The sequence below is a fragment of the Phocoena phocoena genome, chromosome 8, assembly GCF_963924675.1.
Source record: "Phocoena phocoena chromosome 8, mPhoPho1.1, whole genome shotgun sequence".
Lineage (NCBI taxonomy): Eukaryota > Metazoa > Chordata > Mammalia > Artiodactyla > Phocoenidae > Phocoena > Phocoena phocoena.
Window position 1 is genome coordinate 68,094,861 of NC_089226.1, and position 13,511 is coordinate 68,108,371.

The window sequence follows — 13,511 nt, forward strand, 5'->3', positions numbered from 1 at the left end:
CTTTATCCTAGAATTTATAATGTAAGTATGAGAGTAGCAGAGGTATTTTCAAAGCATGATTGACATGTTGATTCTCTTTTTCTCTTTAATGTCAGATTCAAAGAGAATTTTGACTTCTTTATGCATTTTCCCCCCAAACACTCTGTTTTCTTTAAGTTTTAAGGAAAACCTTCTCTCAGAAACTGCTTTTCTATACTCTTTTACTTTTTGCCATTCCACATTTTGCTCTCTGTTAGTTTGAAACTAAACTCTGTATTTTCTTTTTAAGGTTACCTTAGATATTTGAACATGCATACTTAAGAAAGTCTAAATTGAACAATTTCTGTAGTCTCTTCCTTAATAATATTTAGGACCATAAAATGTTTTAGCTCTGATTACCATCCTCATTAACTTATATGGTTATATGTTACTTTAGTTCTCTACTTAAACCTCATAATTAGAAATGATTATTTTGTTCAGTTTTACTGAGATTTAACTATATATTTACTAGAGTCTTTGCTATAAGATCTTCTCTTTAGGGTCATTTTTGTTTCTGCTTGAAATATATCCAGAATACAAGAATATGTTTGAGTAGTAGGTATGTTGGTAGTGAATTCTCAGTTTGTGATTATGTTACATGATTTCAGCACATTAAAGACAACTTTCTTTTTATATTTGTCTTATTTTCTTGGTGTTGAAAAGCCAGTCTAATTTGTGGCTGCTTTACAGTATCCTTTCTTTTTTTTTTTTTTAAACATCTTTATTGGGGTATAATTGCTTTACAATGGTGTGTTAGTTTCTGCTTTATAACAAAGTGAATCAGCTATACATATACATATGTTCCCATAAGTCTTCCCTCTTGCGTCTCCCTCCCTCCCACTCTCCCCATCCCACCCCTCCAGGCTGTCCCAAAGCCCCGAGCTAATATCCCTGTGCCTTGCGTCTGCTTCCCCCTAGCTATCTACCTTACTATGTTTGTTAGTGTGTATATGTCCATGACTCTCTCTCGCCCTGTCAAAACTCACCCTTCCCCCTCCCCATAACCTCAAGTCCGTTCTCCAGTAGGTCTGCGTCTTTATTCCTGTCTTACCCCTAGGTTCTTCATGACATTTTTTCCCCTTAAATTCCATATATATGTGTTAGCATACGGTATTTGTCTTTTTCTTTCTGACTTACTTCACTCTGTATGACAGACTCTAGGTCTATCCATCTCATTACAAATAGCTCAATTTCATTTCTTTTTAAGGCTGAGTAATATTCCATTGTGTATATGTGACACATCTTCTTTATCCATTCATCCGATGATGGGCGCTTAGGTTGTTTCCATCTCCGGGCTATTGTAAATAGAGCTGCAATGAACATTTTGGTACATGACTCTTTTTGAATTTTGGTTTTCTCAGGGTATATGCCCAGTAGTGGGATTGCTGGGTCATATGGTAATTCTATTTGTAGTTTTTTAAGGAACCTCCATACTGTTCTCCATAGTGGCTGAACCAATTCACATTCCCACCAGCAGTGCAAGAGTGTTCCCTTTTCTCCACACCCTCTCCAGCATTTATTGTTTCTAGATTTTTTGATGATGGCCATTCTGACTGGTGTGAGATGATATCTCATTGTAGTTTTGATTTGCATTTCTCTGATGATTAATGATGTTGAGCATTCTTTCATGTGTTTGTTGGCATTCTGTATCTCTTCTTTGGAGAAATGTCTGTTTAGGTCTTCTGCCCATTTTTGGATGGGGTTGTTTGTTTTTTGTTATTGAGCTGCATGAGCTGCTTGTAAATTTTGGAGATTAATCCTTTGTCAGTTGCTTCATTTGCAAATGTTTTCTCCCACTCTGGGGGTTGTCTTTTGGTCTTGATTATGGTTTCCTTTGCTGTGCAAAAGCTTTGAAGTTTCATTAGGTCCCATTTGTTTAGTTTTGTTTTTATTTCCATTACTCTAGGAGGTGGGTCAGAAAGGATCTTGCTGTGATTTATGTCATAGAGTGTTCTTCCTATGTTTTCCTCTAAGAGTTTGATAGTTTCTGGCCTTACATTTAGGTCTTTAATCCATTTTGAGCTTATTTTTGTGTATGGTGTTAGGGAGTGATCTAATCTCATACTTTTACATGTACTTGTCCAGTTTTCCCAGCACCATTTATTGAAGAGGCTGTCCTTTCTCCACTGTACATTCCTGCCTCCTTTATCAAAGATAAGGTGTCCATATGTGCGTGGGTTTATCTCTGGGCTTTCTATCCTGTTCCACTGATCTGTCTTTCTGTTTTTGTGCCAGTACCATACTGTCTTGATTACTGTTGCTTTGTAGTATAGTCTGAAGTCAGGGAGCCTGATTCCTCCAGCTCCTTTTTTCGTTCTCAAGATTGCTTTGGCTATTCGGGGTCTTTTGTGTTTCCATACAAATTGTGAAATTTTTTGTTCTAGTTCTGTGAAAAATGCCAGTGGTAGTTTGATAGGGATTGCATTGAATCTGTAGATTGCTTTGGGTAGTAGAGTCATTTTCACAATGTTGATTCTTCCCATCCAAGAACATGGTATGTCTCTCCATCTATTTGTATCATCTTTAATTTCTTTCATCAGTGTCTACAGTATCCTTTCTTAATTTAGCAAGGTCTAATATAATATTGATACTTCTACCTTTTCTTGGATAATGCAAAGGGTAACACCTATCTGCTATGTTGTTATGTTTTTTAATTCTGTATTTATGTTATGTGCCTCACAATCATTCCTATTGTAGTCTAGTCAATTAGTATTCATATAGATTTACTGGCATAATTGTCCTTTTACTGCTCTTATTTCTTCCTCCATCGTCCAGCCTCCTCTAATTATTCCAGACTTCAATCTGGAATCATTTTCATTCTGCCTAAAGAGTACCCATTAGTATACTTCTTCTAGTGTGTGTCTTCTATTGATGTCAGTTTGTATCAGTTTTTATTCTTCTGGGACTATTTTTATTTTTCAAAGATATTTATACTGGTATAGAATTCTATGTTAGCAGCTTTCTTTGAGCACTTGGAAGACATCTTCTCATAGTCTTTCGGCTTCTACTGCTTCTTTTCAGAAGTCAGTTGGTCAGACTAATGTTTCTTTGGAGGTACTCCACAGTGCCTTCTCTGGTTTTTAAAAAAAATTTTTCTTTGACTTTCAGCAGTTTTACTCTAATATGTGTAGATATATGTGTGTATATGTGGTATATGTGTGTTTTGAATCTTTGGCTTGGTCTCTCACCATTTTTGGAAAATTTCCAGCCATTGTCTTTTCAGATACTGCTTCTGTTCTATTCTTTTTCACTCTTCCTATGGGAATACAGTTGCACATATGTGTGACCTTCTCATAATATCTCATATCTTGTCAAGTCTCCATTTCAGTGCACTGGTACTTTAGTGATTTATTTATGGTAGCTTTTATATTTTTGGTCTAGAACTTGCTATTTTCAGAAATAATGGTAAATTAAATTGTGAATAATTTATTACACCAAAAAAATTACCTGATTGTGTGTGGAGGAGCACTGAGCAGTGTATAGCCCTCTTATTTTGTCATGAAATAGCATTTTTGTAAGGCTTTCTTTTTCAGATTTATCTACCCTTTTCATCAAATGGCCTACTTAAATTTATCTAAATTCCTAAGCCAGCTTTCATAACATATTCTATCTCTTGATGTCAGTACTATTTCTCTAGGAAAATTAATCTGTGTGGTATGCAGGATGTTCAAAAAGAAGAGATAGTGTAGACAGAAGGAAACTGGAAACAGGTGTATTGTTACATGTATAAAAGGAATACTTAGGTCTCTTTGGACAATGGGATTTTGTCGGTTTATCTATTTATTTTTAATGGTGCAGGCTTCTTTCTTCTTTGTGTACTCCTCTTTAAAAGCTGACATGAGTTTTTAGATTATCTTCTCAAATGTTTCTTTGTTTAATGGACGATATGAAATAACTTTTGTGAATAGCAGTAACATTTAAAAAATTAATACAGTAAATGTTTTGTAATCATGTCATGTAGAATTAGCCTTTAGAAAAAGTGTGAATTTTTGACTGGTTGTGAAAAAAATTATCCAAGAAAGTAACCAATAATTTTTTTGTTTATGTAGACTTTTAATATTGATGTACGACAGTTACATTGGGCAGAATATATAGAGAACTACTGTATGGGAACTAAGAAATATGTATTGAATGAAGAAATGTCTGGCCTCCCTGCAGCTAGAAAACATCTGAACAAGTACGTTTTTATATGGGTTTGATTTCATCTTGTCTTCCTTATGAAATATTATAATTTTTTCTAAGCTGATAAATTGAGATACTGCTAATAACATATTGTATCAATATTTAAGAAAAGTGGTTGCCTTTGAGCTGTAACTATGGTAGTATTAATTTAGCCTATGATTGTTGAACCTTACTATTTTCATCAGCTTATACTGTCCATTAGTAATAAAGTCAGGTGGAATTTAGTTTTAAATATCACTTTTATCTTCCCTTATTGCTAGTGAAGGAAGAAGTAAAGATATTAGGAGAAAATAAAAATATATTTTAAACTGGAGGTAATGTAAAGTTTCTTTTACCCTATTTAAATACATCTTTAGAAGAGGAAAAAGGTATAAAAATACATTATTCACTATAGAACTTTTCTCCTTATTTATAAAATGGTTGTAATTATTCTCTTAGTCTCTTATAAAAGTAATACATACTAATTGTTAAAAAAACAAACCTCAGAAAATAGAAAAGGAAAAATTACTATTAATCCATTATTCAGAGATGCAGTTAGTTTTAATAGTAATCTCTTTTATTCATAGTAATTTTTTGTGTGTGTGTGTGGTACGCGGGCCTCTCACTGTTGTGGCCTCTCCCATTGCGGAGCATAGCCTCCGGACGCGCAGGCTCAGCAGCCATGGCTTACGGGCCCAGCCGCTCCGCGGCATGTGGGATCTTCCCGGACCGGGGCATGAACCCGTGTCCCCTGCATCGGCAGGCGGACTCTCAACCACTGCGCCACCAGGGAAGCCCCCATAGTAATTTTTTAATACAAGTTTTATAACAGTTTTCAAAAGTCTCACATTATTTTTCTTGTGCTTTCAACTCTTCGAGAATTTTTAGGGCAGCTAGTTGTATAGATGAGGAAATGGAGACTTAAGAAAATTGTGTTTGACAAGGTCGTATTGTATTAAGTGGCAGGGCAAACTAGAATACTGATCTTTGACTCCTAATTCAAAGCTCTTTTGTCTACACCCATTGTTTGTGTGTTGTTTGGTTAACCCTTGAACAACATGGGTTTGAACTGCATGGGTCCATTTATTGATACATGTAGATTTTTTTCTACAAATACATACTGTATTACTACACAATGTGAAGTTGGTTGAATTCACTGATGCAGAAACACGGGTAAGAAGGGCTGACTGTGAAGTTATACTTGGATTGTTGGAGGGTCGATGCCCTAACCCCCACGTTGTTCAAGGATCAACTGTAGTCCTATATCTTTCACTGCCTGTTGAAGTTAATGGAATTTATGTAACAGTATTGCATATCTAAAGGATTTATATTCCTTTCTAACACCATTAAAAAACATCAAAAATGTTTTGAAACATGAGCAAGATAATGTGCATGTTGCTCTTTGAGAATAGGAGGGTCTTCCTATTTAGAGCAAGTGCCATGTTTCTTTCATGAATGAGGACTTGTCAAGTTGGCTTTTGATCCTGTGACTGAAGGAGTAAATTCACTTGTCTGACAACTTGTAAGCAGCTAAAGATGTCCAAAAAATGTTTATTTTGTCTGTAGGATGATGTATATGATGAATCTACCTTTTTAGATTAGATAGGAAGCTCCGAAGTACAAGAGATATGTCTATTGTACCTACTAATGTACTTGCTGACTAGCACAGTATAGGGCATACAGAAGGATGCTAAATAATACTTGTTAAATAAATAAATTTGCATCCCAAATGTAGTTATAAAAAAACTTAGCATTATTCGTTATTAATAGAGGTAATGCATTGTTTGATGGACTCTTGTCCAGAATGTGCACAGTCAGGTTTGTTTGATGTTTGCTAACTTTCTAATTTAAAGACTTCTAGTCAGTTGTTGTGTTTTTTTAATAGATTTATTTATTTACTTTTGGCTGCGTTGGTTCTTAGTTGCTGTGAGCAGGCTTTCTCTAGTTGTGGAGAGCGGGGGCTACTCTTCATTGCGGTGCGCAGGCTTCTCATTGCGGTGGCTTCTCTTGCTGCGGAGCACTGGCTCTAGGCGCACGGGCTTCAGTAGTTGTGGCACACAGGCTCAGTAGTTGTGGCTCACGGGCTCTAGAGCGCAGGCTCAGAAGTTGTGGCACATGGGCTTAGTTGCTCTGTGGCATGTGGGATCTTCCCGGACCAGGGCTCGAACCCATGTCCCATGCATCGGCTGGTGGATTCTTAACCACTGTACCACCAGGGAAGTTGCTTCTAGTTAGTTTTTAAATAAGTTGCAGCTTAATATGGATTTGAACTTTGATTAGATTAAAACTGAGCATGAATTATCTGCTGTCCAACAATATTCTATTCTAGAAAATAGTATCCAGTACATTTCTTGATTTGCTTTTCAGGTTGAGGAACATACGTTACGGTTTCAATACTATCCTCGTGATCCTGATTTGGCGCATTTTTATCGCAAGATCACAAATGGCAAGAAACATCTGGTACTTTGTGGTTAGTCTGTGCTACAAGTTTCTGTCTTACTTCCGAGCATCCAGCACTATGAGATACTGAAGACAAGAATTTAGCATTAGAACATCTATGCATATGGTGGTCTAAATGCACAAAATGTAAAATGTACTTAAGTCATTTCACCTTTTGTCAAGACATTAAACCATCTTAACTCAGAGTGTGGAGTAAATTATGGAACATTTTATGTAACATATGCTCATAAAAACCTAGTGAATACACTGTGGTATGCCAACTCAAATCTATAATAGCCACCAAAACCATGACTTAACATTTTGATCCCTGGGGAAAAGGGGTTGGGTGAGGATAGGAGTGGGGAAATAGGAACACTGACCAGTATAACTGTGCAATTCTGGAACATATTAATTAAAATATGCCTTAACATACAGTGATTTTCTAATTATAATATTTAGTGCAGTGGAAAGCATTTATTTGGACAGGAATACTAGCTAAGTGGTAGATATTTGATTCTTCAGTGTTTGATTCTTTTCATCAGTTCAAGTGGGTTTTAGTTTTGTTAAAGTTACAACCAAACTATTTTCACCTCATCCTGTAAGGTATTGAGTGGTCTCAGACATGAGAGACACGTTCTCATTTTTCTTTCTCTGATTAGAGGTCTGATGCATATCATTTTTCTATAAGCAGTCAGTTGCTTTCATAATCAGAAGGCTATATATTATTATAGAGGCCCTACTGGATCTAAATGAGTTTGAGAATCATGTCAGCATATGCTATGTGTTTTTAGAAGGAAAATGAAAATTCAGTAAGACAGTTAGTATCAAAAAGAATAGGAATACATTTTTCTTGACCACATTATGACCAAATGAAAATCAGTTCTGTGACATTTTGTTCATATTTTGAAGCTGGATGATTACTTGAGACTTTGACAAGCAGGTGTGGGTGCAGGGAGGAATTCACCATACTTATGCTCTCTGCCCTTTATAAATTTTATTAATAGGACTTTAAAAGACTTATACTGTCTTTCCAATGAAAACTAAAAGTACATTACTATGGAAGAATGTATTTGCAGGTAGTCATAGCATTAAGAAAATGTTCTCATGTGTGTAAACACATACTAATTTTTGACCTTGAGAGCTGAATTTCTTCCAGAAAAACAAAATAATACATAAAATAATGTGTATAAAATTAAAGAACTTTATTTACATACCACATAAAGTAGCAAACTGTTGAATGAGTTTAAAGATATCATTTATTTTTTTCTGCATGTGGTTTTAGCTTTTAGAAAGGAATTCATTATAGAAACAAGTAATAGCAAGAAAATGATGTATATTTTAATGATACATTATAATTCCCTTTAAATCTTAATAGTAGGTAACTCTCCTTACTGTTATAACACATTTGCTTTAACATATCAGCATAACATGTTCTAATTTAGCTGATCAAGTTGTACTATATTTAAATCATTAACAATGTATCTTGAATATGTTTAATGAAGTCAGTTCACAATACAAAAAGTTACATAGAACTTTACATCTTAATTTTCTTCATCAATTTAAATGCAATGTATAAGAAATTTATTTTGTTATTGTGAAAAAACTAAATGTAAAGGAAACCACCTTCTTCCATGCAGGTGTATAATCTTGAAAAGGAAAATGCTTCCATGTTGAAGCCAGATTTTCTGTAGTAAACCTTTTAAAACATTATTTTAAAAGAAATATGTATATAAATATAAATACATATGTATTCTTTGCAATGATACTAAAGTCTCTGGTTTAGGACCATACCTTGTGTAAGGTGTGAGAGACCATGGCAGTGTCTAAAGATGGAATAAATGATGATGCCTTTGATTTGAAGTGGCCCACAAAGTTAACTATAGATGCTCTATAAATTGAGTACTCCATCTCTCCAAATACATTTCCATAATGTGTTGAAAACATGCTAACATTTGTATGATTTTTACACATCTGCTGAATATACTTAGAACCAGATGAATTGTCTTTGTGTCTTGCAAAAGAATCAGGTACAACTTTGGCAGGTGTGTGAAGCACATGGAAGGTGTATGTCTCTGAACTCTGTCAGTTCTAGTAATTGTTCTTGTAATCTAACTTAAAGAAATGATAACTGGGAGGGTGCTGAGGCCACTGCATTAATTTTGTGTGTTTAGAATTCTTCTGTCAAAAGAAAGCTAATGAATAAATTAATACGTCATTCTGGAACTTAAAGTTCTAAAATTAGTATAAAAAGTATATAGGTTGTTAATCCTCACCAGCTTGACTTTAAGCTTAACTCAAAGATTTTGGAAATCATTTGTATTTATGTCATTTGCTAGATATGGTTTTTAGTTCTTTCTGATTGTGTTTTACACACAAACTCAAATTTTAACAGGGTAGCCTGTTAAATAAATCTAATATTTCATTTAACTTATTTGATAAAGCTGATTTTTAAACATTGGGTTTTTTCTCCCTATTCACCCTTGATTCTTATAATTCTAACACATGCATTTGTCAGTCGTGAAGTCATTATAACTGTATTTAAACTTGACTTGGCAACATTAATATGTTCAAAAACTCAACACAGAGAAGCATGGCAATACATTCTTTGACTTAAGGATGGTATAAAATAAATATTTTCTGAATCTGTGTAATAAAGCTTGGAAGCAGGGAGGAAAAATCTTCTCTCCCTTTTTTGTGCTTGTCTGTAGGAACTGTTTCAGGGTTTTTTGCTTTTTGTTTTAAATGTAAATCGATAGTCTTTTATAAGAAATAAATAGAAGCATTATTGGGTGCCTTTGTTTGTAAACCAAAAAGTAATAAATGAATCCCTATATTTCCATTATAGTATTTATTGTATTTTTACAATAATTGTCCTGAAAATTACTCATGGGGTAATGTGGTTAGGATTACAGGAAACAGTTCTCATTTATACTTCTTACCTTTTTAAAGGTATACTCATTACTTTTTATATCCTAATTTTATTGAATTCTAAATCTCTTACACAGCATTTTAGGGGAAGCATATAGGCAGGATGAATACTTTTTGTTAAAGTATCATTTTTATTTATTAGCTGGAATGAAGTGGTTTTTCTAAAAACAGTGCCAGGGTGTCATTAGGCTCCAGCTCCTCTCCTCCACATTGAATGATATTATATTAATTTATAAATACATTTGTTGTAATTTGTCTATTGAGTAAGTATAAAGAATCATTCATTAGTAATAGAGGGTAACTAAAAAAGGAGAGAGCTGATATCAGGCTGGGGTACAGGTGAATATAAATGTCCTTCCTAGCCAAGCTCTTCTAGGCTGACTCCAAGCTGTGACTTGAAAATATTAGCACTGACTTGCTCTATTTTGAGAAAAACTCCCTAATCTTTTGCATGAGAAGCTAGAGAAAGGAAGGTATACTGCATAACTTGATATAGAAATGTGTTAATTAAATTAACAGTCTCTGTGATAAAAGAAATATGAAATATTTTCTTATTGAATTAGTATTTTTATCTTGAGACATTTTCAAGTCATAGAATGAATGAATGCCTTTTTTTTTATGATGGTACTCTCTTAGCATACATCTCTGCTACCCTTAAGATTCCTAAACAAATCATCTCTGTCATTTGAGCATATTTGTTGAATTATTCCTTTGATTTTTCTTTATTAAAGAAAATTTGAGTAACATTAAGTTTGACGTGCTCCTTTGCAAGTTGATGGCTGTAAGAATACATTTATATAGAAAAATGTAAAGTGATAAATATGAGTTAAATATCTTTATGGTGGGCAAATAAGGCTGTAATTGTCGTTTTCTTTCTTTTCTTTCTCCCTCTCTTTCCCTCCCTCCCTCCCTTCCTTTGTCACAGATCACATACAATACCTATACTTTTATACAAGATGAAGAGAGTCAGGGACTTCCCTGGCAGTCCAGTGGTTAAGACTCCGCACTTCCAATGCAGGGATGCAGGGGGTGTAGGTTCAGTCCCTGGTCAGGGAACTAAGATCCCACATGCTGCGTGGTGCAGCCAAGAAATTTTTTAAAAAGATGGAGAGAGGCAGTGGAGATTTTTCTGAATTCATTAAAATATATAAGCATACCTCATTATTCTCTTCAAAATATTTACTTTGAGATTCTCTCCTAGACATTTGACTTTTTTTTTTTATGGGGTTGAATTAGGTGTCCTCCAAAGATGCTTTGGAGGCAGAATTCCTTTATTTTCTGCTGTTATACAGAAAACCTAATTCTCTTTCTTTCTCTCTCTCTCACATATATCTGTGGAAAGCTTATCTTCAGTTTTTGAGAGCAAAGTGTAACTAGAAAGTGTTAGGTTGAAACACATAAAAATGCTAATACTTGATGGTCTTTGAACTACAAAGATACTCTCATATGACTCTACCCTAGTATTAGAGCTGCTTTTTTTGTTTTATTTTTTAACAAACACACCTGAACCTAAACATACAGATGAATGGATTTTATTTAAAATAGTAATCCCAGGAGAATATATATTTATTTCATCAGTACTTAATTTTTTGACATATAATACCTACTTCTCTGCTTTATGTTACATCTTTCACAGGTTTGTCATTTTCCCGAACTGGGTTGTTGATTTCTGGTTGTTGAGAGGAAAACCAGCTCGCACCTTTTACACTGTAGAAATAACATTAGTGAACACTTGTTGAGCACTCACTATGTGCCAGACACTACCCTAAGCATTTTACATGTATTAACCCATTCGTGACTTACAGCAACCCTTTGAGAAGGGCACCTCTGTTACCCTAAGGTGTGTAACATTAGTAATTTATCCATGTTACACTGCTAGTGGCAGAGCCAAGGTTTGAACTCAAGTAAGTCTAGCTCAAAAGCCTGCTACACTTGTCCATCACACTATACTGTCTTTCACTATAGGAGCACGTGCTTCTGGACCATTTAGAGAGGTTCTCTTATATGCTGTTGGGTTAGGCACTGTGTTTTATATATTGCAATTATCTGTTTATCTGTCTGTATCACTCAACACACTCTAAACTTGTCAGTGGTTCAGATCGGAGTATGACACACTACCTACCCTTTAGGGTTGTATGACTTAACATAGGTAAGTAAACATAGTTTTAATATAACATATAAAGAACAAAATACTAAAAGCACAAAGGAGTGATTTACTGCTTAGTGTTTCAGGGAGGAGCTCATACAGACATACAACAGTTGAATTGTGGTTTTAAGTCTCATTGGAAGAATGGTGGGAAAGGGAAGCATTCCAGGTATAGAGAAGGGCATGTGTAAAGGGAAGTGTGGGGAGCCATGAGGAAATATCTTGGTGCCAAAGGGGAGGATGACTAAGGGAAGATGAGGCTGGGGAGGCAATTGGGGGCCAACCAAGGGCCTTTATATACTCAGAATTCACTATGGAATGTGGAATGGCTGTGGTCAAAAACACTCAGAAGGTCCTCCTAGCCAAAGCACACCAATTCCTATTAAATATGAATAGATTTTGGACTTCAGTGAACTGACCTATAACACTTATTTCCTGAATGAAATCAACTTAAGAGAAAAAATTCTACTTAAATAGTGACACTAAGTATTTTTGAGAATACAAGCCACACCAGTGTTTAAACAGCTGGTCTCTCTGTTTTTCAGTTTTCTGTGATTCTCAGAGTATGATCCCAGACCAGCAGCAGCAGCATCTGCATCACCTGGGAGCTCTATAGAAAGGCAGCTTTCCGATCCCAGCCAGACGTACTGAATCAGAGACTGGGGGGGGCCCAGCAGCCTGTTCTGAGGTGGCACCCTAAAGTTGGAGAACTGCTGGTCTGAGTAGTCAGTCTTCGTGAGATACCAGCAAGGTCCAAGTAGAGTACATTCCTAGGACCTGGGACAAGGTCTGGAAAGTCCCACTTGAAAGTAAAAATCAATATATAAAACATGACACGTAATACATAGGAAATGGTCTGGCCTCACAGGAATAATGCCAAAATGTTCAAGAAGTTAGCCTTATGTGATAATTATGGGTGGTCTAGCTTTTTGACCCTTATACTTTCATATTTTCTACGTTTTCTGCAATGAGTCTGAGTTTTTTGTAAACTAAAGCAAAAGTTTTTATTTTACGGTAACAAATGAGGGTGTGTGGAATCTGGAAAAATAAGAAAAGCCTTAAAAAAAAAAAAAAAAAAGTCCATTCATTCTGGGTTTTTAACTCCAGATCTTGAGATGGCATTTTTGTCTCATGGTTAGAGAACAACAACTTACTATGCTATGATAGCCTTTGAAATTGTCCAGGTCTTTGTTAGGTTTTTGGTAAACTTGGTAAGTATATTCATTTCTGTGCTTACTAGTTTCTTACTTGGTCTTTATCTGGTACTAAGCATGAGTGTATGTCCTTTCTGTGCAGCCAAGTTACCACAGTCCTCCAACTAGCTTACTTTCCCATTGTAATTCCCATTATAATGCTCATTTTATATATCAATTAATTGTGAGTTTATGGAGAGTCAGCTGTCACAGAGAATGCTCAGCTCTTCATAGGTTGAGAAGGTGTTTCTGTCCTTAAAACTGGGTTCTAGAGCCTGTGCCATGGGAGCCTCGCATAATTACCAAAGCATGCAGGCAGTTGAAAGTATTGCTAATTTTAGAATGTTTTACTTGGGAAAATCTGAAATGATTAGGGAGTTTGCCTTAAGCTATATGAAAACAGGATCTAACCCCATTAGATTGAAAATACCTGTTTACTTTGTTTACTTCATACACTTGTGAGCTCTCCCATAGGGCAGGGCCTATTTCTTTAAGGAACCTGGCACATAGAAGTTACTCAATAAATGTCTCAGCTTAATTGATAATATGAAGTTTGTCCTTCCTTCTATCAGCCCCAGAATTGTTAAGCTTCCTTTTCCTATATAATACAAAATTACAATCAAGAA

At 35.2% G+C, this 13,511-nt stretch overlaps 1 protein-coding gene across 1 annotated transcript in view; it reads left to right on the forward strand.

Annotated features, from left to right (window-relative positions):
• The window catches only part of FAR1 (fatty acyl-CoA reductase 1), a 72,980-nt gene extending 65,146 nt beyond the window's left edge, over nt 1-7,834 (forward strand). Inside the window, exons 11-12 of the mRNA XM_065881949.1 lie at nt 4,068-4,195; nt 6,547-7,834. Of these exons, the coding sequence (XP_065738021.1) occupies nt 4,068-4,195; nt 6,547-6,709 (291 nt within the window). The 3' untranslated portion in view covers nt 6,710-7,834. The remainder of the gene's footprint in view (nt 1-4,067; nt 4,196-6,546) is intronic.
• Nucleotides 7,835-13,511: the final 5,677 nt, after the last annotated feature.